Here is a 27068-nt window from a genome sequence, read left to right as displayed (position 1 = left end):
GGTGGCCATCCACTCAGAGAGTTTTGGTTAATTTCTGAGGCAATTTAACGTCCACACCAGGATGCCACACACACCTTCCGGTCATCTGAGCACTAAGGTGATCCATTTGTTCTTAAATAGCAACAAAGAATACCTATATGACAAGTACCTGCCAGCACCCCAAACCCTGAACTGCTCAATTTTCACCAAAGACCGTTAGAAAAAGGATACTAATGAATAGTTATAATATGTTTTCCAAACTTTCTCCTGGACTGCTAGTTTCCAAGTTTCAGAGGGACATGGACACATGTGAGAATCCACTGAGATTCTCTCCTTGGAATAAATGAAAATTAGATGTAAAATTATCTGTCTGCCAATTGTATACCTATAATCACGTGTCTGTGAACTCTGAGGCTCCCTGTGGCTCACTTAACCAATCCCCTACAGCAGTGGGTCTCAACCTGGCTACACACCAGAACTACCTGGGGAATCAGTAAAAATAAACAAAAACCATGATTCTGGGTCCCATCCTTCAGAATTTTTAAAAGCTTCCTGAATGAATATCTTGATATGCAGAAGGTTTTTAATTTCTTGATTTTTATTTATCTTTTTTTTTTTTTTTTCACAGTGGCATACAAGAGCTGGCTCCTACTAGCTCTGAAAGTTACTGTTAAAATATGAAGGAATTTCGTGAGCTGGACAAATATTGGTAGCTTGAAATTGCCCATGGAAGCTGTATCTGCAACAATGGAAATGGGCAAAAGCTATGGATCAGGGTTATGGAAGGAACTAGGGGAGAGCCTTTTTTTTTTTTTTTTTTTTTTTTTTTTTTTGCGGTATGCGGGCCTCTCACTGTTGTGGCCTCCCCCGTTGCGGAGCACAGGCTCCGGACGCGCAGGCTCCGGACGCGCAGGCTCAGCGGCCATGGCTCACGGGCCCAGCCGCTCCGCGGCATATGGGATCCTCCCAGACCGGGGCACGAACCCGTATCCCCTGCATCGGCAGGCGGACTCTCAACCACTTGCGCCACCAGGGAGGCCCTTTTTTTTTTTTTTAAAACCAGCACATCACTGATTGAGAACCACTGTCCCACTGAATCCAAAAAGTCCAGGTAAAGAATTCTTGCTCTAAGTATTCTAGTTCTTAAACCTGGTAACAAAGAATAACAAAGTAGGCCCTCAGAGGGCTGAATATTTGACCACAATATTATCCTGCTGCCCCTTTTTCCAAAATTGTTTCCACCAAATTTTGTTTTGGCATTTTGCCTTTGGTTTAATCAAGGAATGTTATTTTTTAAAAATTAGCTTTATGAAATCCATGATTGCATATTTTACAGGTATATTTTGAGAGGAGCACTGTACTTATTAACCTTCCTAAGTAACCAAATGAAGTCCCTGTGAGAAACTGTTTTAAAGTCAAAAATTTAGGGGGAAAAAACACACAGAGCATTGCCCAGGGGAACCAGAAAATATTCCCATCATGGACCTTGAGCCCCATTGCTTTTTCCTTGCCCTTTAGCTGCCCATTAAGTTTTGACCATACTTTTCAGCCCATAAATATTGTCCCCTTGCTCCTGGTTATGCCACTGTATTCTAGTTTATATTTCTCCTGGTACTGAGGGTTTATATTTTGCTATATTAATGTATGTTACTTATAATAATAAGGCCTTGTAAATCCTTCATGAAATAAGTCTAGGTATGTTTGAAGCACAAACCTGCTGACTCAGCTTTTGCCTCATTTATGATTTGTATACCATGGTGCTGCTGAGACTCACACTTAGCTAATACTGGAATTACCCAGGGAACCTTAGAAAACCTTAGAAAATACACATGCCCGGGTCCTATCCTCAGAGATCCTGATTTAATCGATCTAGGATGCAGCCCTGCTATCAGTATTTTTAGATATTCTCCAGGTCTTGCTAATGTGAAGCCAGAATTAAGAATCTAGTTGTATCACCCTCACCCTCCCTTCCCAAATTCCAGTTCTGCTAAGCTTAGAAAGCCCGGCCAGATGAGACCCCTTTCTCTTCCACAAACTTGAGCCAAACCAAGTTTGCCCTATGGATGTGTGAATTCAACTACTGATTGACCACCTGGGGCCCAGCCCCACAGTCTAGTCAGTTACCCTTGGCCCAAGCCCCAGCACCTCCCAGGCCCATCTTCCCCACCAGCCTCATGGCTGAGTCTGACAAAACATGAAAGAGACAAACAGTTACCAATAAAATTGTGAAGTTTTCCAAAACACTGTTCATCATATATTTCTCTGGTAAGTGTTTGAGCTTGTGGATGAAATTGATCATATATTCACACATCGGGGAGCGGTTTATTCGGTATACAAATCGGCCATTCTCAAACCTTGCATATTCCGTCTGTGAGGGAAAAAGGATTTGAGCATTTTTTACACCTTTGACTTCAAAATACATAAAACAGATATTATTGCCTGTAAAAGCATTTTATTTTTTCAACATGAAATCACCTGCTATATGCTGCACTACTTATGTAGTTTACTTCATTTGAAAAAATCCTATCTCCAAACTTAATACCATACTCAGAATCCATTATTTTTCTGGAAATTTTTTTTTTTAAACTTGGGAAGATGACAGCTTTAAAGAAAAGTTGTATAGATGTTTTTCAGCAAAGGTTAGAAAAAAATATAACTGCCTTCTTAGTGATTCTCTACCTGGAGATCTGTGAGAGCAAGCCCAGCCAGTCACAATTCTTCAAAGGGCCCATAGAAAATCCTTTTTTACTGTGATAAGGCCTCACAGGCCAACAACCAATGCAGCTAATTTCTCTACTTTAGGAAAAACTACTTCACACTGATCATGAGCCCCTGATTGTGTTATGTCTTTAATTTTTTTAAAAAAGGGGTTTTTAAAAAATATATACATGCAGTTTGAAGATCCACTGAAGCACTTAGAAATAAGGGAGACACTCTTAGATACTCTGGATCAAAGAGGAATTTAAAAAGAAATTACAAGCTATCTAAAGAGTAATGAAAAAGAAAATATTTACATCAAACTTTTGGGACTCAATGAAGCTATACTTGCAGGAAAGCAGCTTCATGTCTTCATCATTAAAGATGAAAAGTTATAGAACTTAGTACACATCTTAAAAAATTAATAAATCCTACCAAATAAACCAAAACCAGTGAAAACCAGGAATAGGAAATTAATAAAGATAAAAGCTCAAATCAATACAAAGGAAATTTTCTTTAAGATTTTTTTTTTGTTTTGATGTGGACCTTTTTTTTTTTTAAGTCTTTATTGAATCTGTTAAAATATTCCTTCTGTTTTATGGTTTTTGGGTTTTTGGCCACGAAGCATGTGGGATTCCAGTTCCCTGACCAGGAATCGAACCTGCACCCCCTGCATTGGAAGGCGAAGTCATAAGCACTGTACTGCCAGGGAAGTCCCGCAAAGGAAATTTAAAATGTAGACAGGATATAAAAACTAGTTCTTTAAAAAGACAAAATAAAATAAATAAACCCTTCACAATCTTAAGAAGGAGAAGAAAGAAAAGAGACAAAACCACAATTACATTATTGTTCAGAAGATTTAGAGGAGGTTACTTCATGTAACTCTTTGGCAAACAACCAATCAACCAACCAATCAATCAATCAATAAAAACCTAGAGGACAGGATGATTTCCCAGCAAAATACAAATTGCTAATACTGAACCAAAAAGAAGTAGAAAACTCCAATAGATCAATTACTGTGGAAATGACTAAAAACTATTTAGAAATCTACCACTGAAAAAGGTCCAAAGACCAAATGGTTTCACAGCTAAGTTTTATATAACCTTTAAAGAACAGTTATTTTCAATGTTATTCAAACAATGCTATACCATAGAAAAAGATAGGTATTCCAATTATTTTTATGAAATTGATGTATATTCAATACCAAAAGTTGATAGTTCATAAAAAAGAAAAGTATAGATTAATATCACTTATGAGGTGCCAACATTTTATGTAAAATAGCAAACAATGCATCAAAGTATCCAAAGTAGAACTTTCTTCAGGAATGCTGTGGTGGTTCATACACAGGACATGTGTTAACTCATGATGTCAACAAATTGGAGAAAAATCACATAGTAAGAGTTGCTGAAAAGGCATCTGATAAAATATTGCAGCTATTACTAATAAAAAATTTAAGTAAAATAGTAATAGAAAGAAAGAATTTAAATATAAAATAAAGACCATTTATAAAAACCAATAATAAGTTTAATCCCAAACGTCAAAACATCAAAACTATTTCTACTGACATCAGTAACCATACAAGGATACTCACCATCACTATTTCTTTTATTTCTTTTTACAACTGTGTTGGAAGTTTTAGCAAATGAAGAGAGGGTGAGAAAATAATAATAGTAATAATAATAATAATAAAAGTGGCATAAACATTGAAATGAAGAGATAAAATAAAGTCTTCTCTTTTTGCTGCTGCTGAGATAATACAACAGAGAAAACCCATGAATCTAGGGGGAAAAACCCGCTGGAGATAAATAAGAGAATATGGTAAGATGGCCAAATAGAATATAGATATGCAAAAACTAGGAGCTTTCTTCTATTCTAGTAATTAAAATCTGGAAACTGGAAATTGTATTAACAAATTATATAATATTTAGAGATATGTTTAACAAGAAAGGGATAAACCTATAACTGTAAAATCTTATTAAAATAGATAAAATGAGATAGAAATGCAAATAGGTTCTTGATTGGAAAGATTTAATATCAATAACATATCAATCTGTCTCTAAATAATATCTAAATCTAATGCAATTACAGTTAGGTTGCTCAGGACTTCCCTGGCAGTCCAGTGGTTAAGACTCTACACTTCCACTGCAGGGGGTGCAGGAAGATCCTATATGCCACATGACGCGGCCAAAAAACAAACCCCAAAAAAACGATTAGGTTGCTCAAACAAGATTTTTGTTTTTCTTTACATTTTTAAAATGCTCTCATAGTTTGGAAGAATAAATGCTGGCTACCTGCCTAGAAAATATATGAAAAAGAAGAGCAGTGAGATTGACTTGCCCCAGCAGATATCAGAACATGCTATAAAGCCACTGTAATCAAATCAACACAATACTGGGACATGTAGAGATAAACAGAGGGTGGAATACAACAGACTCCAGCAACAGCCCCCAGTATATGCAGTAACTTAAAGGGGACAGATCCACTCAGTTGGAAAATAAATGATTTAATAAATGACTTTGACACAAATGCCTATCTATTTGGAAGAAAATATAAGCAGACTCCCATTTCACACCAAATGCAGAAATATACTCCGAGTAGATTAAAGGCTTAATCACAAAACTTCACCTGCCACACCACAGCACGTTCTCCATGAAAATGCCTGGGATTTCATCAGTCGAAGACAACCTTTCCCTGTTCCCTGAACTTATAAAGAGATTTGGGTATGTTAGCTGAGGATGAACTGAAGAATAATTTGACATCTGGGAAACTGAGTTACTTATCTGGTTCACCTTTCCTCACAGGTACCTGTCCAGGCAGGAAGTCCATCTACAGCTAAGCCCTGACAACTTGGCCATTTGGTAGCAACAGTAACACTAACCTTCCGAGGTCCCAACCACCAGCAGGTACCTTTGCTTCCTCCTTCTCAGGGGAGATGGAGGTCATGTGGCTCCAGGTCTCCCAGCTGTGTCTCATTACACAGCCACATTCTCACCCACCCTCTCCTTGGAGTTCCCAGACACTGCCTTGAGCTGGTTTCCCCCCTCCCTCACCCTTCTTTGTCCTCGGCTTCTCTGTTCATGTCTCCCTTTCCACCTACCCCAGGTCTGGGTGCCACTCTCCAAACTTAATCTTTATCCCTATTTTCCTTGCTATTGCCTCTCTGCAGCTAGCTCTCCATTCCCGCAGCTTTGAGTATCCTTAATGCTTAGGATTCTCAATTGATATTTTCAGTCTTTACCTGTCTCCCAAATCCTAGTGTTGCATCTATATTCGTCCCTGACTATTTCCAGTTGAACATCTTATTTACTTATCTCTGCTGGTGGCTACACTGTCCTCCTAAGCATAAAACATGTGATCTTTGACTCTTCCTCCTCTTTAATATTTAATATCCAGTCAGTTTCTCAGTACCATTCAAAATGTCTCCCTGGATTCCCACTACCACCCTTTTAGTAAAGCTCATGACACCTAAGCTTACAGCTACCATCTAGTCAACTCACTTACATCCTCCTCTACCAGCATAACCCTCCTTAACACCATTCTCAGGATGCCCATCCTGTGCTCAGGAAGCTATGAGGGCCTGCAGCATCCCAAATCTGCCTTGTTCAGCCCAAAGTCTTGCAAAACATCTCCTGCTCCCTCTCTCCACCCACTGCATCCTTTCTCTCATGCCTCAACACAAAGTCAGGTTGGGGTCCTGGACCTGAGAGGTCCTGGACATCTGTGAATAAACACCACTCACTGAGCATGGATGAATTGGGTGATGGGTAGAAGACAATGGAAAGCACAACTCTAAATGAAATATCACCTGCAAACATTATTCACAAAAAGCAACCCACCCCGGTAAAATGAACATCCATTTTTTTGAAGGGGAGGGAGGCATGAACTATAAAAGCCATAAATAGGTTTTTGGTCCCAGTATGTACTGAAATATATTTAAAACAATTAAGATGAAGGGAGTGGAAATGGCAAAAGCAAAAACCAAACTCAAGGCATTAGGGTTTTAGAAGGCAGGTGCCAATCAGCTGAGGACCACCTTGGTTGTTATCAAAATGCCTGGAAGTGCCCTTGAAGCTGGAACCTGGGGTGGGAGGGGTACCATCTACCGGGCAGCAGTGTCTATCTCTAACAGATTCCATATCAGCCCCCCCCATCCCCCCATCCCAAGGCCACCTGCAGGACTGACACACTGGCAAGCACAGGGCTGACTTCAGACAGTCGGAGAGCTGGCACGGGATTACTCCTGCCTTCTTTCTTTCAGTTGCTTTCAAATCATTTTGCCTTCTTAGAAGTAATGGGGGGGGGGGGGCGTGGAGGAGTGGGAGGGGAAGGAGAAAACACCAGAAAAATAAAATCCTCTGCCCCAGGTTAGTTTTAAAGGAAGGCGACAGGCCGCCCTGAATGAAGGTTCCAGCATACAGAGGCCAACTTACCTCTACTTTTTCTACTACTTGCTTCCCAAAGGAGCAAACTTTGGTGGAACAGGTGACTGTCATATTCTCAGAACTCTCATACTGACTGGTCACGCCGTAAAAAGCCCCGGCATCATCTTGAATACTGCAGTTTAAATCAGCCTGTTGGAAATGAGATGGAGGTGGGGATTACTCTCTCATCGCAGGAGTCAAAGCAGTAACAATCCGGGTAAGACCTCCACCATGCTGGCTGGAGGGCAGTAGAGGGCTGGCGTGGCTCAGAGAGGCGGTGAGGGGACGCCTCGCTAGAAACAAGTTCTATGGCTCATCGGTTATTTTTTGAAGAGAATGCTAGTTTGGGCAGTCTTCCCTTGAAATAATGACATGCTACATGTATGTTTCATTTTACTTTCTTGCATTCAGTATAAGATACTATATATCCTTGTAATAAGACATTGATGAGATCTCCGAAATATGTGCAGAAAGCAGTATATAAATTGTATTCATATTCACTAATCCGTAGATATAGTTAAAAGAACAGGAGAATCTGTAGCTGACTGGCCATTTGTTATATATGTAAAAACAGGTACTTCATTAACAAATTACAGCACCCAGAGGGGAAATGGTTCCTATTAAAGACTGGCTTACAAAGATGCAAAATAATTAATACAAGTTCCCACTCATTTAACATATTTTTATGATTACTTAGTGAGGCTCATGCTAGAAACAATACAGGACTACAAGCCAATACGGGATGTACAGAAAATAGCTTTAATTTAGATAGAAAATAAGTACCATGTCAAACGTACTCAGTTCGGACAATGGAAGCATTATTTTCAATTAAGGGTATTTTCTTTCAGGATGGTTAAGATTTGAACATGCGGAGAAGGGCTGAGAGAACGCTTGCACAGAAGCAGCCTGGAGTGCTTCATTCTAGCTACACCGTGAGGACTAAGGAGACAGGGAGGAATGAGTTTGGAAACGCCACAAGGGCCCAGGTAGAGGAGGACTAAGTAGGGGTATGGGTTGTATCCTGTAGGAAACGGGGACCTCTTGAAAGTGTTGACACAAGGCAGTGAGGTGATCAGAGCTGAGCTTCAAGGAGAAATGTCTCAGCGTGGTATAATGTTCACTGCAGAGGGAGACTGGGAGGCTGCTTCAGCGGCTAGATCACTGACAGACGGTCCCCTTCCCTCAAATATCTACTGACCCTTTCCTGCACACTAGGCACTGGGTGTGGAGCTGGGGATCAACGAGTCCACACAGCTTACGAGTTAGGAGTGGGGACATAGAAACAGAAATAAGCACTCCTGAAATGGGCACAGAGACATGAGAACAAATAGTGGGGAGGGAGCCCTTGGGGTCAGGGAAGCTTCTGATGATGATGCAGCTCAGATCTAAAGAGAGAAGCGCTGGCATGGGCTGGTGGATCATGCTGTAAGAGAGAGTGTATAAAGGGTGCTCGGCCAGAAACAAGGCTGGAACACGGAGAGCAAGGAGAGAGGGTAGCTGGGGAGGTGGGGGGGTGTGGAGGGGTGTGGGGGAGGGTCTTACATCCTAAAACCAAGGGACATACAAGTTTTAAGTACATAGGATAGGGCCAGTGACTGTTTAGGATCAGATCTGCAATCCAGAAAGGCACCCCTGACCACAGCTTGGAGACTTGAGAAGAGAGTGAGAATGGATGAGTGAGGTGTGTCAGGAGGCCTGGAAGAAGTTCCAGATGAGGCATGGTACCTGGGCTACTAGGGTGGCTGCAGAGAAAGAGAGGGGGATCTGACACACAGCGAGACTGTATCTGGCGAGGTTTGGCACGTTTTGGCTAGCTAATTTTAATACCTTGACAGGCAATAACCGCCATGAAGACCTGAGTCAGCCTACATATATTTTTAATAAGGATTTCAATTTCCCTCCTGAATTGAGTATCAAGAAAATCTCCATTTTCTTAGGCAAAACTTCGGATATGCTGGCTTCAAATAAAGGACAATATACTTTATATTCCCTTTTCTTATGTGCCAAGAAATTCAAAGCTAAATTAAGTGTTCAACTATAGTCATTAACTTATTCTAGGTACTTCTAATAACCACTAACAACCAGTGTCCAGCTCCTGTTACGGGATTCCAATCTACTTTTACTTGTACTTGTCCAGTTTTACATTATCCATAAATTTAGTATTGCTCCCTCACATTTTGTTTTTTGGAATTTTATGGGGCATAAAGTGCAAATAATTAAAAATGCCCAGGTGTGCCTTTTGCTCACATTCAAAGGTTTGACATTTAGCTCCATGAGAGAGCAGTGTAGCGGGGAACAATGGAGGTCTTACCCTGAGATCTGAATCTCAGCTCCTTAAGGATGAAGAGAGGCCCGTGAGTCTACGTGGGCTCCAACCTCCAGTACAGAAAGATACCAGTGTATCCTAGGCACACAGGAGCTCTGACACTGGGCTGTCATCCAGCCTTCCAGGGCGGGTATCACCTGCTGTGAACTAAGAGAGGGCCTTTCAGAACTTAGAGCGGGTCCTGCCACAAGCTGAGAAGTGGCTCAGGTGTTTTGCGGGGGTGGGATGACCAGTGATGTTCTCTGTGGGATTGATGCTCTTACTATTATGATGTAGTTTGTGCCAACAAGGTTTAACTTAAAAAAAAAAAAAAAGTAAAAATATGCATGTGGTAAGGAAAAAAAAAATCAAACCGTAAAAAGGATGTACGTTGTATTTCTACCCTGAACTGCCAACCTCCCTAGATGACCAGTGTTATTTCTCAAGTGTCCTTTTAGAGATATTTAGCATTTAGATATTCAAACATACACATTCCCTCTTTTCTACACAAACTGTAGCATTCTTCTAAACCTGGTTATAAATAAATACTTCTTAGAATTCACATAGTACTGATATAGAATACCAGTTTTTAAAAGAACAGCCCTTTAAAAAACTGAACAGCCACACTTTTTGGTGGCTGCATATTATTCCATTATACAGATGCACCATAATTTAACATGTGCTCTACAGATGAATATTTAGAATGCTTCCCACATCAGTGCAATAATAAGTTAAGTGGAACAGGAAAGGTCCATTAGAAATTACTTTTACTTTGTTTTCATTCAATTAAAAAAATTCCCTGCTTTGAAAATGAGAATTAATGGGCCATAAATACACTGTTAACTAATACTGCAATTTAAACAAACTCATTTTGATGTAATCAAGTTGTTGTGAAGGACTGGTGAACAATCAAAAACAGTCTGGTGTTTGTGGTGTAAGGGGTGGAGTGTGGGAAGGAGCACGGGGAAATTAGCAATGTGCAGGGGAGTCAACAGGAGAGTACATGGGATTGGGTTACTTTTTAAAAACTGTCAACTTCAAATTACATCAACTTAACCAGGAGGGAGGTTTCTTAAGAACTGCACCTCAACTCCCTAGGAACAATGTTTTCTTTTCTTTCATTTTTTTCAATGCTCCATTTTTCACTTTATTTACTTCAGTGGCAGTATTTTTATATACAATTTTAAAGGTTATATTCCATTTACAGTTATTATAAAATATTGGCTACACTCCTGTGTTGTACAGTACATCCTCGAGCCTATCTTACTTACACCCAATAGTTTGTACCTCCCACTCTGCCACCCTTATATTGCCCCCCCCCGCCCCCATACTGGTAACCACTAGTTTGTTCTCTGTACCTCTATAATATATTTTGTTATATTCACTAGTTTGTTGTATTTTTTAGATTTCACATATAAGCGATATCATACAGTATTTATCTTTTTGTCTGACTTATTTCACTTAGCATAATGCAGTGGCAGTATTTTTGACAAGCAAAAGATTTACAATGTAAACAAACTACGAGTCTTAAAATCTAAAGCAAGCATAGAAATAAATATACAAAATAATCCATACATACATACAAATTCAAAATGTTACCCAAGTTTATAATGGCATTCACCATAATTTGATGTTAGCAAAATTGCAGAAAATTTTCACAGCTTTTATGTTTCCACCTCTATGCGTTTCCACACTTAAGTAATACTGGTGCTATAGCAGCGGCACACGTAGTAGATTTGACAGTTAGAGTGGATCATTTTTAAGACCCCCTTCCTTTGACAAAATTATCTTCAGTAATCATCAGCACTGTTTCACCGTTTTAAACACAAAAGCTCTGAAAGTGGTAACAGAGAATGAAGTAACTCTAGTTCTACTTTTTCGTCTTCATAACTACTGTGCCCATTTCCAAATCACAGAAGCAGCAGCACTGTGTGGACTGCAGCTCCAACAATTCCAAACTGTTAGAACTTACTCTAGAATATAAGACTGATTCTTCAATCACATGTGTTATTAAAGAATAAGTAACATAATGGATAAGCAATAAAAGTGTGCTGGTTTGAAGCATATATATATGTGTGTGTCTATACATACATACGAAATAAAATATATATGAAATATATATACGAAATAAAAGCCCAACACTAATTTTACCAGTTGTTTAAGGCTTAGGCCAATAAAGGATTTTTTCTTTTTGAGGAATATTTTATTGATAGCATTGTTTAGAAATGTGGGCACAGTGTGATAATAAAAATGAGAACCATTTTTAGACCGTTTTGCCATATAAACTTCTCTGCAATGAACCTCCTTAATGCCTGCATGTGGGGCAGACCATTCCCACTCTCTCACCTTTGGTTCACCACTGTCCCTTAGAATTCCCTAAATAATTTAATTAGTTTTAATTTGGAATGGATGACCCGTAGGTACAATGTCAGGTAGTATAAAAAATGAAGGTATTCGGGCTTCCCTGGTGGCGTGGTGGTTGGGAGTCCGCCTGCCGGTGCAGGGGACACGGGTTCGTGCCCCGGTCCGGGAGGATCCCACATGCTGTGGGGCAGCTGGGCCCGTGAGCCATGGCCACTGAGCCTGCGCGTCCGGAGCCTGTGCTCCACAACGGGAGAGGCCGCAGCAGTGAGAGGCCCGCGTACCGCAAAAAAAAAAAAAAGGTATTCAAGAATTCACATTATGGGGCTTCCGTGGTGGCGCAGTGGTTGGGAGTCCGCCTGCAGATGCAGAGGACACGGATTCGTGCCCCAGTCTGGGGGGAATCCCACGTGCCATGAAGTGGCTGGGCCCGTGGGCCATGGCCACTGGGCCTGCGCGTCCGGAGCCTGTGCTCCGCAACGGGAGAGGCCACAGCAGTGAGAGGCCCGCATACCGCAAAAAAAAAAAGAATTCACATTATGAAACTCCACCATCTGAAACAATCTCAACAAAGTATGAGTTTTAAAGTTGTTAGGATTAACTTTTTTACATAAAATTAAAGTAGAACATACATTCAGAGAAGTGTACAAATCACAAGTTTACAGACTGATTCATTTTTATAAAATGAACACACCCATGTAACCAGCACCCAGATGAGGAAATAGAACAGAAGCCCCCTCATCCATGCTCCCTTTCAGTACAATCAAACCCCCCATGTCACAAGAGTAACCTTCATCCTAAAATACTGTACTTTAATCTTGTCTGGTTTTGTGAACGTTTCACGAGTGGAATCACATAGTGCTGACTCCTCTGTGTTTAGTTCTATTTGTGCAGCATTACAGTGTGAGAGCCATCAATGCTGTGGTGTGTAGTTCAGCTATCCCTGTCACTGTAGAGTACTCCACTGAATGGACTATACCACCACCTATCTCTTCTACGGATGGACATTTACAATGTTTCCAAATTGAACCTATTATGAAGAGCGCTACTCTGAACATTTAGGGATACGCATTTGATGAACTCATGTGTGCACTCCTGTTAGGTGTTCCTAGGAGTGGAATTGCTGGTCATGAGATCTATGTGCATTTTCAGCTTTCATTTAGATAAGAGGAACAGATTGTTTTTGAATTATCTTGCTTTTCTTAAAAAAGTTTGAGACAACTTTGTATTTAATTATTAGTGTATATTTAATAGGTTAGATTTTAAAAGACCTCTCAACTAACAGTAAATAAGCAATTTGCTATTACAACTGCTTTGCAGTTACTTTTGAACATGGAAAATAATTACACAGCCATCCAACCGTATCACAGTTGTTCTTTGGGAATTTTCTAGGAGGAGGTATTGATGTGAAAGATAATTATCTGTCAGCTGATGATATTATGATTATCTCAGAAAGAAATATGGTCACTGAACCCCTGTGGAGCAAAGGTAATATCAAAGAAAGAATGCTAACATTAAATCAGCAACAGAGGAGGTAAACTCTGTAATGAGTCTACGATTCGTGCTGAGTTCATTATCCACCCTCTCGATTCATTTTTCCCAACTGAAAACTCAGGGCAAACCTATTTCATGTAGCTCTGAAGGCAAGAAAATGAGGGAAAAAATGCTGGTATCAGACATACAAACTATTTTTGCCTAATCAGCTTTTATCTGATCACAGGATATTTTCTAAAAGCAAATAAATATAAAAATCCAAGACATAGGGACTTCCCTGGTGGTGCAGTGGTTAAGAATCCATCTCCCAATGCAGGGGACACGGGTTCCAGCCCTGGTTCGAGGAGATCCCACACGCCACGGAGCAACTAGGCTCGTGCGCCACAACTCTTGAGCCTGAGCTCTAGAGCCCACGAGCCACAATTACTGAGCCCATGTGCTGCAACTACTGAAGCCTGCGTGCCTAGAGCCCGTGCTCCACAACAAGAGAAGCCACTGCAATGAGAAGCCCAAGCACCACAACAAAGAGTAGCCCCCGCTCGCCGCAACCAGAGAAAGCCCACGCGCAGCAACGAAGACCCAACCCAGCCAAATATAAATGAATGAATGAATGAATGAATGAATAAATCAATCCAAGAAACAACTAGAACCCAGCAAACTTATCTTCCCAACAAATTCCAAATTCAAATGATATCCTATCCTCTGGGGATAAGCCAGCTGTTGGGGCCCAGGGCAGGCTGTTCCAAAATGTGCCTCAATGGCATACTTATTTTGGATTAAAGTTACTTAAGAAACAACCAATGGAAGAGGGACACTCTGACCCTCCCCTCTGTCTCCCTGAAAGCAGGAAATAAATCTCTCATATGAAAGGTATACTTCTGCATCTGGAGGTAGAAGGACACCCTTATCACCAGAGATAGAGAATTTAGGGCCGAGAAGCCTTTTAAACAAACCTTGTTACTTTAAAATATTACTTCCCCAAGCCCAAGCCCTGTTTAGATTCTTCACTAATTAAGCACCCCAAACCTACGTCTCTTTGTCCTGTGATTCCTCATAAATTTATCGTTTGTCTAAAAAGTATAATAGATGCCTGCTTCAGCCACTTCTTAGGTCCCATTTCTGTGTGAACTCCATTGCCATGAATTAAAAATTTGTTTCTTTTTCTCCTATGAATCTGTCTTGTGTCAATTTTATTTTCAGTCCAGCCACAAGAACTCAAGAGGGGTAGAAGGGGAAATTTCCCCCTCCCTAGCTAGTCATAGGCCATGTTCCAAAATGAAAAAAAAAAAAAAAACAAGCGCCTTGCCGATGTGACTGGAGAGGGCAAGTCCAGGCAAACGGGCCCTTCTAAGGAATCTTTGCCCATTTTGCCCTAGAACAGAGACCCTCCATAGGAACTGGGTTCAGAGACCAGCTCCTTCTCCTACCACCTAAGGCAGGAGTCCTTTCTACAGTATCCTGACCTGCGGTGCCTTCTGGCTAAATACTACCTTCAGACACAGGAAAATCATTACTTTAATAAAATACTCACCATGTCCTGGGCAGACCTAATTGTTAGAGTTCTTTTTCCTGTTGTTATTAGTCTTCTATTGCTGCTTTAACAAACTACCACAAATTTAGTGACTTAAAACACCACCAATTTATGATCTTCTACTACTGTAGGTCAGACATCCAATATGGGTCTCACCAGGCTGAGATCAAGATATTGGTGGGGGGCCTCCCTGGTGGCGCAGTGGTTGAGAGTCCGCCTGCCGATGCAGGGGATACGGGTTCGTGCCCCGATCTGGGAGGATCCCATATGCCGCGGAGCGGCTGGGCCCGTGAGCCATGGCCGCTGAGCCTGCGCATCCGGAGCCTGTGCTCCGCAACGGGAGAGGCCACAACAGTGAGAGGCCCGCATATCGCAAAAAAGAAAAAAAAAAAAAAAGATATTGGTGGGGCTGTGTTCGTTTCTGGAGGCTCTGGGGAGGGATCGGACTCTTTGCCTCTTTCAGCTTCCACAGTCCTTGTCTCTTAGCTCCTTGCCCCATTTTCAAAGCCAGCAACACCAGGCTGAGTCCTCACATTGTCAGCTGCCATCTCTCTAGACCTCTTCTCTTGCCTCCCTCTGCCACTTTTTTTTTTTGGGGGGTACGCAGGCCTCTCACTGTTGTGGCCTCCCCCGTTGCGGAGCACAGGCTCCGGACGCGCAGGCTCAGCGGCCATGGCTCACGGGCCCAGCCGCTCCGCGGCATGTGGGATCCTCCCGGACCGGGGCACGAACCCGTGTCCCCTGCATCGGCAGGCGGACTCTCAACCACTGTGCCACCAGGGAAGCCCCCCTCTGCCACTTTTAAGGAAACTTGTGATTTACCCACTCACATAACCCAAGATATTTCCCTGTCTGCTCTTAGCGACCTCCACTCCCCCTTTCCATGTAATGTAACACATCCCCTAACACTGTGATAAGAACTCAGACATGCTGATGCCTACCACACCCGTTAAGTTGCAATCGGCTTCCCAGCCGCTTCCACCTACAGCTCTGCCTTCTGGAATCACGCAGGCCTAAGAACACAGCTGTAAGACAATCCTGCAACTGTCTTTCATTTCCCCCCTCATCTCACCTTTCCACTCCCCCTTCTCACCACAAGAGTTCTTCAGGTCCTACTGCTTCCTAGGATTCAAGTTCCATGTTTATTTTTATTAAACTCCATCCTGACTTCAGACCTCCCTTCCATCTGGTTCAGAGACTTGAGAATCCTGAGTCTTCACTTGTCATCATCTCATCTCAGACACCTGATGGACAGCATGGACAGCGGTCACTCCTCTGCGTCTCACTCTCCTCATCTCTAACCTCAGAGAAGATCTGTTTCCAAAGCCCACCACTGTGATCAGAAGAGAGAACGTATACGACACTCATCTGTATACTGAAATGTGCCACATAAACGTAAACGATGACCACTCCTGTCAACCCAGGGACTTCAACACAGACCTGGACAGAGATTAAAGACAGAGCCTCAAGTCACATCTCCAGAGGTGTGACCCAGAGTAGATGGTGGTTCATAATCAACAAACAAGATAGAAGCTTTCCCCCCAGAGCCAGTCTGAGTCCTAATCCATGCTTATCAGGTGAGCAGCACAGATGCAGCAATGGCTTTTTTCAAACAGAAAACTTAGTACTTTTTCTGATTTGTGAGTTTATAACAAGCCTTAGGTTTTAGGCATGACTGCTCAAACAGGTACAAAATTACAATCTTTCCCACAAAGATATGATTAGAGTTGTCATGCAATTCTGCCTGGAAGTAAAAAAGGCCATCATTAATAAATGTGTGGGGAATGAATTAAAAACTTGAGGATCTATATGTGGGCAAGTCCTGGAAAACAGTGTAAGCTCGAAGTAGAAGCAGGTTACAATGCTAGGCAGAGAAAGCTGACTGCACCAGGCAGCAAGGAAACAAAAAAGTGAAACATCAAATTCCCTCAAATTCTTCCCTAAATAATCCTTCTCTTACACACTTGTTACTTCTGCAGCTGAGACATGTAAGTCACAAGACAAGACTTCGGCTTGGTTTCTCCTCTGTTACCTCTCACTCAGCAAGCGTATTTGTTCATGGATGTGTTCCACTGCTTCATTTCATGTTTTGAAATTGAAGAAGAAGAAAAAAAAAAGCAATATTCTTCAAAGAATGATTCCTCCCATTTCATGGGTGAGGAAAACAAGGCCTAGCCCAGTTACGTAGGATCCAGAGTCCTCTGAGAGGAGGGCTGGGCCAGGGAAGCGGCTCTGCAAAACCTCAGGCCTCTGGAAACCTGGCTCCAGGTGCCTGAAGGACAGGGAAATGAGTGTGAGGGTTGCCAAGGGCGGAATGGAATGGTGCAGCTCAGGCAGAGGCAGTATTTGGCTGACGACAACTACTTTGTCACTGGCCTCAGAAAGAAAAGGCCTGCAGGAAGAAAGAAGAAGCAGATCAGTCCAAAGGCAGGGGAGAGGGCTTGGGCACGGGGTAGGAAAGGAGCAGGCTGCAGACACTCCCTTCTCACCGGCCTCTCCCTTCCACTTGGAGCGCTTGGAAGGGCTGGGCAGGAATTACTTGGTTGCAAAAATGAAAACATCAAGAGGATTGTCCCTGACAAGAGACAGTATAATAGGCACCGATGGATGCAAGGAGACGCTGGCATTTTCAAACCACCACTTTGAACCTCTCCTCTCCATCCTCTCCCAGCCATGATCAAAGGACCAAGATTTCAAATTGTGAAGCAATTTTTTCCAATGGCAGCATCTGGCTCCTTGGCAGGCAGCGCTGGGAGCCGGGCCCTGTCGTGGGCGTCCATCCAGGCCTGCCACGTGGTGAGGCTCGGCCAGGCAGGGCACCACGTGGGCCTTACAGCTGCTCCCCCAGGCGCCGCTACAGCAGTCGCTCCGCCCTGGGCTGTGAGCCGGCAGGCAGAAGTGCTCCAGGAGACAGCCTGGGCAGGGGACTCTTGAGGCTGTGGTCTGCTCCCTAACCCTCCCGCCTGACTCATCTGCATGCATCTGCCCCGGTGGCTTCGGAGACCTGGGGTGCGGGAAGCTGGGATGACTGTGGGACAGCCACCACGTCCCCTCCCCTTCCCCGGGGGGCAGGTCGACTTGCATTTGGGGAGAGCGAGAAAGCTGCCCAAAGGGAAGGGAGCCTTTGAGGGTGTTCACTTCGGGCCACGGTGCCCCTGCCCAGTGCAACAGGACGAAGCTGTAGCTCTCCGGCCACAGCTGTTTTAAATAAGAATAACAGGCATAAACTCAGCCGCCCCCCCGCCGCTCTTCAAGTTACTTCCCACGAACTAGGGCATATATTTACATCTACAAAATAGAAGATTTAAAAAAACAACCACCAAGAGCCCCTTTATAGTGCAGATAGGCACCCCATTTGAATTTCATCAACATTTAGTACTTCAAAGAATCTTAAAAGCTTGCTCTAATTACAATAGGCACTGCTTGAAAGACTGGCTGTTTGCATTGCAAATTCCTACAAATACTGGCATTCATTAAAAAAATTCAATTAATATCGCCCACACAACTTCAGGTAACTGCCACTGGTGACTTCACACAGTAGCTGGGGGGAAAGAGCAAAGGTCTCAGGCCCTAGTACAAAGCAGCTACACAGGCCAGTTCTCTCCAATGGAGGCAGTTAATGAGTCCTGGGTGCCCAGCTGAGCTGGCCCTTCACTCAGCGCATTCATCAGGCAGGCGAACATCGGCCAGAGACCACCTTTTCCAGACCAGAAAACAAGGCCTTTTTCTGGTCTGGAGTTTTTGTGCATGAACAGTCTTACATAGAACAATAACAACAAATCAATCAACTAATTAACAAGTGTACAGTTGCCAAATAAAATAACAGGCTGCCTGGTTAAATTTGATTTTTATATAAACAACATACTTTTTTCCGTAGGGATACGGACATATCCCTTTGTCCCAAAGATGGCATGGGACAGACACTAAAAAAGTATACGCTGTTTACCTGAAATTCAAATCGAACTGGGTGGTTTGAATTCTCATTTGCTAAATCTGGCAACTCTTCTAACAATTCACCTTTACCAAAAAAGAATAACAAAAATTGGGACTTACCCTCAAATTTCCATTGCTGTACTGAGACATCTTATGCTCAAAATATTTTTGAGTGGGAAAAAAATGAAGCTGCTGAATAACACATGGAGCACAATACTTCTTTTAGTAAAAACAAATGGTGTATGCACGATGTTCGTAGATGCATATAAAAAGTCAGAAAGGATACGGGGCTGATGGCGGGTCGGTTTCACTTTTTCTTCTATAGTCTTTGGAACTGCTTGGAAAATTTAATAAGCTTCTCTTGCTTTGGTAATGTAAACAGTACATTAAAATGGGGGTGGATGGGTAGGGTGTACCTTGCATCTCTACCTTCACAGGGAGAGGGAATTTCACACATCACCAAGGGTATAGGTCCAGTTTTAGACAACTGACCAAGATGCCTGAGGGGTTTATGACTATGACTAGGTAATCCACTAACTCCTTGCAAAACTGGGTCTGGAAATAAGCAGCCACACCCTGATTGTGCCACTTCAATTCTTTCCTTCTCAAGCTTTTCTTGGTGATGGTTACAGAGTGAAGCTAACTGTGCCTCCATGAACAGGGTGAATGCTGGGAGGTGCAGGTGTACCACACGTCTGCTTTCCCCTGGGCTTCTGCTTAGCAGCAGCTCTTGGGGGCACAGTGGCTCTGCATCTCAGCCTGTAACGACGGCACGGAGCAGAGTTAAACAGCCCCATGCAGGAAAGAATGGACCCCTGACCTTGGCTTTGTTGGCAACCACTGAGCCCAATGGCCCAGGACAGAAAGCATTAGAGGAACAGCTGTCAGATGGATTCTCCCATGAGGTTAAGGGAATTCCCAATTTAGATTCTGCCTAGACGTCCTGAAGAGTTCAAGGTTAAAAAAAAAAAAAAAAAAAGGATCCGTGGTGGGACTGAGGTCGAGGGATTGAGGGAAAAGCAGAGTGAGCTTCTGCTCCCAGCTTCCAGGCTGTCCTATTCTGCCTTATGTTTTCAGCGGATTCAGAAAGACTCTTTTAAATAAAGTTACTGCCATGGAGATCATTTCCACCCTCAACTCTCACAATTCTCCAGGTTCTGTGAGGCCCAGCAGCCCCCAGGACCTTCTGTCAACTCTCAGTAGGACTTCTGGTCTCTGCACAAAAGTCCACCTGCCCTGAAAACTCCTTCCCACTCCCTTTCCATTGATTAAATTCTTTCAAGATTCAGCTCAAATGCCGCATCTTTGTGAGGCCTTCCAGAATGTTCTCAGGCAGAAAGAGCACCTCCTCTACCTCTGTGCTTCCACATTTCCACTACAGCCCCTATCCCACAGTGTGTCTGCCATCCCACACCAGACCCTAAGGTCTGCCTCTTACTCATGTGTGCTTCCCCAGCTTTCTAGGAGCAAAGTAGAAATCAGTGAATTGACTGATTTGTTGAATGACTCACCGGTGATGTGTATATTCATTACTAATGCAAATGATTAAACTATTTCTATAAGAACCTAACAACTCCAGAGAGAGCCTGGAGAAGTTTTTGTGTGAATCTCTTGAGGTCTCCTCCTACCCGCTTTCAGTAAATTCCTTGAGAAATTTATTTAACAAACTGTCAGATGCCTACGATATCTGCCTCCACTATCAGAGCTGGCCAAGTGACAGGTATAGGACCCCATGAACAGCAATTCCTCTAGGTGTACTGAATGAAGTAACTCTTCATCAACTGAATTAAAAAAATTAATTAAATAAGTAAAATTAAAAACTGTTGGAAATCTGCTATATACATTGCACTGCTGGATAAACAAATGTTATGGATAGGATCCTTGCTCCCCGGGGAAGGCTTACAAAGTTTAGGGCACAGGGCTGGGAAAACAGGAAGGAAGCAGTAATAGCAGTCAATGCAGAAAGCGCTAACAAGCTCCAGGTATTTTTCTCATAATATCAAACCAAAATGGGTTGGATGTGCAAGGTTACTGACCACCATGCCTCCCACCCCATCCTTCTACATGAAATACCAGAACCTGCTATCCAAAGATGATTTTTCAAAAAAACAGACCCTGGTGAAGATAATCATAGAGTCACAGTCTACCAAAGAGAATTTATCATGTATTACCCCCATAAGTACCTCTGAATATGGTATTTCTTGCTAATCTTCCTTCCACTACATCATGCCAGTACCTCCTATTGTTCACATAATTTCAGAACTTAACACTGTTGTGAGAAGAGACAGAAGGAGAGAGAAAGGGAAAGCTTGTTGAACTGAAAGGCCCTTTCCTTATTGACAACCGTTTAAAACATGTGGGGAGCAAATTATTCCATTTTGCTAACGTCCTTTTCCATGAATTGCAACAGGGACATTTGGTTCCAAATGACAGACTCAAGTCTACAATTCCAGCCTAAATCATGCAGAATCCAATTAGAAACAGGCTGAAACTCCAGAGGGGGTCTATCGGGCCAGGTTACATGTGCACCCAGTTTCTTCTCCCTAAATAAAGCCCAGTTGTTTTATTTATAGTGCCTGTCATTTTGTCCAACAAATGTCATTTCGTTCCTACCAAGATAAAGACATCTTCTAAAGGCTGCCCTCTTTCCAGATAATTCGCTTTCCATTTCTGTTTTATAGTATCTTCTCACATCTGCTCTGGTTAGTAAAACTAGCCTTGCTTTTTCTTCCCCGAGAAAAATAGGTTAAGAAAGTAAGTTGAATGACTATGAATAAATTGTTAATTGTTTACACTGGATGATCATAATCCCAAGAATTTTAAAAAGCAAAGCATAAATAGCCATAGGGTAACATGGAGTATATCCTGATTTCTAACATACCACTAATTTAGTAATGATTTGAGAGAAAAAAGAAATATTATAATTAAGAATTTGTTTCTTAACCACAGGATACAGATCCATACAATTTCATTTTCATATTATTTTCTTCTTTATTATTCCAAACAAAGTTTGAGAGTAAGCCTTCATCATCCTAATGATTCTTCTGAATAGTTTTTGGCTGTAAGGTTTATAAGTAACGTGAGTGGCGCAGCTTTCTTTGAACCAGTGTCCCCAAGCTTGACACTCTTGAGGACTGTTAGGACAGACAGGAGAATTTTGAGGCTCCTCCAAAAATATCAGTTTCGTTGCATTTTTTAATTTGGTTAAATCCATCATTTTGTTTATTCCCTTAAGTAAGCTACATGTGGCTGGAAACAAACTTCTTTTGAAAGTGAGCTGCAAGCTATACTTGGGTTTCTGTCTTTCAGGATGCATGACTGAATCACACCTACTTCTTCTAGCTTTGGGGATTCTATGATGAATTCCAAGACAGCTGACATTTTATCTTAAACTAGCTGCACTGTCTGCCATATCACTGGCAACCCACCTGCATGGATCTCAATACTGAAATGAAGCACAGCTTTGTCCACTTGTGGGTGTACATCTTCCTTCCTTAGAGCCCACAGAGCATCTGACCGTTGTTTTATAAGGAAAGTAGGAGCATGGTTTTCTGCCAGTGCAGAATGTTCACTTAGTACAAATCCGGTCCCACACTCTTCCTCAAATATAATAACAATTTCAATGCTGCATCAAACTATAATTTTTCTGAGACATTTTAATTAGGGATTCAAATTTAAGCTACTAAGTATAGTAGTATACACTACTAGTGCAAGTAATTCAACTAAGGTGACAAGGAGGTGGTGAGATGCCTTTTATACTGCCCAGGGTCGCAAAGGGCAAGTAATAATAACCACATCATGACTTACCCCTCTGTGTAGGGGTGGGCACGGTGCTCATGATGGCCACTGTAAGAAGCATCCCACTTCTATGACTGTTGACATGGGGAAGGATACGTCTTAGAGTCGAGGGAACACAGTATGTTTAACCTTATTAATAGTTGTTTCTATAGAGAGTGAGGAAGGATTAAAGACTTTGAGTGGAAAGAAAAAATAACTGCAGATGTAGAGGAAGCCAAAAACCAAAGTGACAAGAGAAAGTTGTTTTCTTTTAAATTATGCCACACAAGGCTGATGAAGATGGCTGGTATACTCACTATTAACTGCTTGACAACTTTCGAAAGCAACTTGGTTCTTTACACACAGACACAAACTCACATATACCTACACACACACACACACACACACACAAATCCTAATCAATGTCTAATAAGAACGGTTAAATTATGATACACCCAGCAAAGAGGATATTATGTAGTCATTAATAATGGTATTAGGAATCTAATGACATCTAGCTACCGGGGAGGGTGCTAGGGAAGGAAGAAAAGCAGAAGGCCAGATTTAATGCACTCCTTGGTTGAAACTACATAAACATGTATCATATTAAGCCATATTCATGGTGCATTTAGGAATGAATGAAGAATTACAGATTTCGAAAACTGCCTAGAAGATTATGATGCTGGCTTTGTAAACATGTCAACACGATGGTGCTGCTCCCCGCACAGGCAGCTACCAGGGTTGCCCTGATCTCTCTGCTAAAACTTAGGATTCAACTTGAACTTCCTGGTAACAGTAGTCTACTCACTTTGGTGCCCAGGTAAACAGACACCTGAGCGCCCCATACTGACAGGCCTTCACAAAGAAAGTACACTGCTTCACTTCAGGTACCCGCACTGGCTTCCACGCACAGACGTCGTGGAAAGCACATGGATTCTGGAGTCCAGCAGATCTGGCATCAATTAGCTGTGTGACTTTACAGAAATCACTCTGCCTCTCTATGACTCAGTTTCTTTATGTGTAAAGTGGGAATAATCACATGTACCTCACAGGGTTTAAATAATACCAAGTACGTGCTCATGCCTAGTCCAGGGCCTGGCTCAAAGGAGGAACTCATTAACAGCCCCTGTCACACACTGCTGAAAAGAGAGGAGCCCCTTCCCTCCTGCTCCAGCAAATTCACTTTCCTCTCTTTGTAAAGAGATGTGGAGTAGAATTAAAATGCACGGGAGTGAATAAAAAGTAGGCAAGAAGGAAGAGAAAGGAAATAAACAGGAGACTGTCATAAAAGGAAGAAGTTAAAGAAAAAAAAATTAAAAAGGCAAAGTGTAGAGAAAGTTGCTTAACAGTAAAAAGAAGCCTATGACTCTCTTGGCTCAAAAATTGTTGAAACCACTGACAGGTCCCTATGACTGACACAAATGAACCCCCGATTCCTCTCTTTCCTCATTTTCCACCCACCTGTGTGTCCTATATAAGTTAGGGCCCAGCTGCAAAACATCTTGATGCACCTGAACACACCTTAACTAGCCTTACATGTCCCTTACTCGGGTGCTTCCCACTGGTACCTTACCTGCCATACTCACTGCCATCTCTCCCTATCCTAATACTCGCAGACGTAACGGTCAAAGGAGGAGGTGACCCCTAACATCTCCCCGCTGGGACTGTAAAGTGGTACAAACACCGCGGAAGACAGTTGGGCAGTTTCTTAAGCTAAACACGGAGCTACCGTAAGACCCAGCAACTCCACTCCTGCATAGCTAGCTGCCCAAGAAAAACGAAACCATATGTCCACACACAGACTTGTCCACAAAGACCTCATAGCAGAATTATTTATAAAAGCCTAAAGTGGAAACAATCCACAAGTCTATAGACTAGTGCATGGATAAGTAAAATGCAGTCTATCCATACAGTGGGACAGTATTCAGCAACAGAAAGCAGCGAATTACTGACTCAGGCTACGAAAACATTATAAGTGAGAGAAGCCAGATGCCAACAACCACACATTGAATGATTCCATTTACATGAAACGTCCAGAAAAGGCAAATCTGTACAGGCAGAAAGCGGATTAGTAGCTGCCTGGGCCTGGAAGTGGGAATAAAGACTGACTGCAAATGGGCACTGGGCATCTTTTTAAAAGATAAAAATATTCTAAAATTTAAGAGTGGTGATGACCACAGAACTCTGCACATTTTTCTAAATATCATTGACTTGTACAAAGAAAATGAGTAAAATTTTATGGTATGTAAATGATACCGCAATAAAGCTCTTAAGAAAAAAAAAAAGGTCTCCCCAGATGCACAGCCATTCACAGGGGCCCTTGGGTGTCCCATACCACTAAGGCTCACAGGGTGGAGAGGCACCCACACTGGCATCTGTGGCTCTGCCATTCACTTGTGTTTTGGGGCCTGAGTCCTGGGGGGCCAGTCAGAGTCTTCCACCCTGAAGCCAGTGGAGTGACCGCTACATGACTCACTGACATCCCATTTACCTCAGTGTCCCCTGGCAAAGAGCTGGGGTCACAGCTTGGGCGTAAGTGCGGGTACCTCAGGTGGACTCAGTATTTCTCTCACAGCAAACTCCTAAGCTGGTCTAGCCTGAATGAGCCCAGATTGGACATGGAGCAATCATTATGAACAAACTAAGGAGACGTGAGGATAGGACCTCTGTTGAAATGCACTGAATTCACACAAAAATGAAAATCTGTGAAGCAAATTGCTAATACGAAAGAAATTTCAAAAGGAAGATTAAGCCTACTTAAGAAACACCCACTGACATTCAAGGATAGAGTCTAAGTGTAATTCATGCTTTCTCAGTCATTAGAGGAAGGCAATGAGATTTCAAGTTGCAGCAAATTGTAAACCTAATTCAAACTGCCTTTCCTCATTTATTCTAACATAGTCAGAACTGAATTTCTTCCTAAAGGTTAAGTACTGCTAACAATTATACTGAAGGAGTGATGTCTTCCATCATATTCATAGAAGAGCTCAATTTTAATTCTGCAAATCTTAATTTAATAAACTAATATCTAATCTCAGAGTAATTGTTTCTACATTTGCAAATCTCATACTAGCCACCACACTCTAAACATCTGCAAATCTAGACCTCATTATTTGGGGATTCATGACTGAAGGGTTCCATCACTGAAAGCATTTATTAAAACCATCCCCTGTGTAAAATGGAAAATTTTGGAAGCAAAAACAAAAACAACTTTCTAATACTTTGCATTCCACTTTATAGTCAAACAACATGCTGACTATAAGAAATCTTATTATCATTAAAATCTAATACTATATAGAGGACTTCCCTGGTGGTCCAGTGGTTAAGAATCCACCTTCCAATGCAGGGGACGTGGGTTCGATCCCTGGTCGGGGAACTAAGATCCCACATGCCACAGGGCAACTAAGCCCGCGAGGCGCAACTACTGAGCCCACGCGCCACAACGAAGACCCAACGCAGCCAAAAAAAAAAAAAAAAAGGAAAACAAAAAAACCAATACCGTTTAATTTGAAAGCACTGAAAATGGCTTATTTTTATCTTATCCTACAATTTCTGATTAATTTTAATTCATTTGGGTAGAACAGTCTCTTTTGATATCCTTCACAACAGTGGCTCTCAAACTTTTGATCTTGGGACCTCTTTTCCACTCTTAAGATTTACTGAGGACCTCAAAGAGCTTTTGTTTCTGTAGGTTATAGCTGTCTGTATTTTCTACGTCAGAAATTTAAACTGAGAAAAATTTTAAATATTTACTACCTAATTTAAAAATAATATTAAGCTCATTGGATGTTAACATACATCTTTTTTTAATTAGACATACCTATATTTTAAAAAACAACAAAAATTAGTGAGAAGGATAGCACTGTGTTACATTTTGCAAATCTACTTAATGTGTGGCTTAATGGAAAATACCTAGATTCTCATACCTGCTTCTAAATTCAATCTGTCATGATTTGTACTTCAACTTTTGGTTGAGGTACATGAAGAAAACCCAGCCTCACATAAATATGTAGCTGGAAAAGGGAAGAATATTTTAATAGGTTCTTCAGGTAACTGTGGCCATTTTTCTTTGACACTACACCAAAACTTGACAAGCGGTAGTTTTTAAAGGTTAGCTATAGTGTGGAGGCTGAAACCATATCAATGATCTTTTCACACTCTGTTACTTTAAAATCCATTGGTTTATCTCGCACAGTATAAAAAAAAATCACATTTGTTAATATGACTGGATCCCAGCAGAAAAGTCTTTTAAGTATTGCGAAGCTGTCAAGTTCACCAAAGTGGATACAAGTTTTCCAAAAATCTTATTTTTACTTGAAAGCTCAAATTTTATCTTTGGCAACAAAAATTATCAGTTGTTTTCCTTGATGTAGCAGGCAGGCTCACTGCATTCATTTTCAGTGTGTACTCTAGGTTCAAGATATAATAAACCTCATAAAGGACATTCTTGGTGTGACTGATTTTTTTTTTTTAAATTTAAACTGTGCGGGCTTCCCTGGTGGCGCAGGGGTTAAGAATCCGCCTGCCAATGCAGGGGACACACAGGCTCAATCCCTGGTCCGGGAAGATCCCA

At 41.9% G+C, this 27068-nt stretch overlaps 1 protein-coding gene across 9 annotated transcripts in view; it reads right to left on the bottom strand.

Moving 5' to 3' along the window:
• Positions 1–27068, bottom strand: part of TEAD1 (TEA domain transcription factor 1) — a 266377-nt gene that overhangs the window by 11589 nt on the left and 227720 nt on the right. For all 9 annotated transcript variants that reach the window (XM_060104071.1, XM_060104068.1, XM_060104069.1 and 6 more), the window contains 2 exons: positions 7107–7247; positions 2195–2347 (listed from right to left, as the gene is read on the bottom strand). In XM_060104071.1, the coding sequence (XP_059960054.1) occupies positions 2195–2347; positions 7107–7247 (294 nt within the window). The remainder of the gene's footprint in view (positions 1–2194; positions 2348–7106; positions 7248–27068) is intronic.

The sequence above is a fragment of the Mesoplodon densirostris genome, chromosome 7 (assembly GCF_025265405.1).
Source record: "Mesoplodon densirostris isolate mMesDen1 chromosome 7, mMesDen1 primary haplotype, whole genome shotgun sequence".
NCBI classification, from domain to species: Eukaryota; Metazoa; Chordata; class Mammalia; order Artiodactyla; family Ziphiidae; genus Mesoplodon; species Mesoplodon densirostris.
This window is presented reverse-complemented; position numbering and strand designations above follow the sequence as displayed.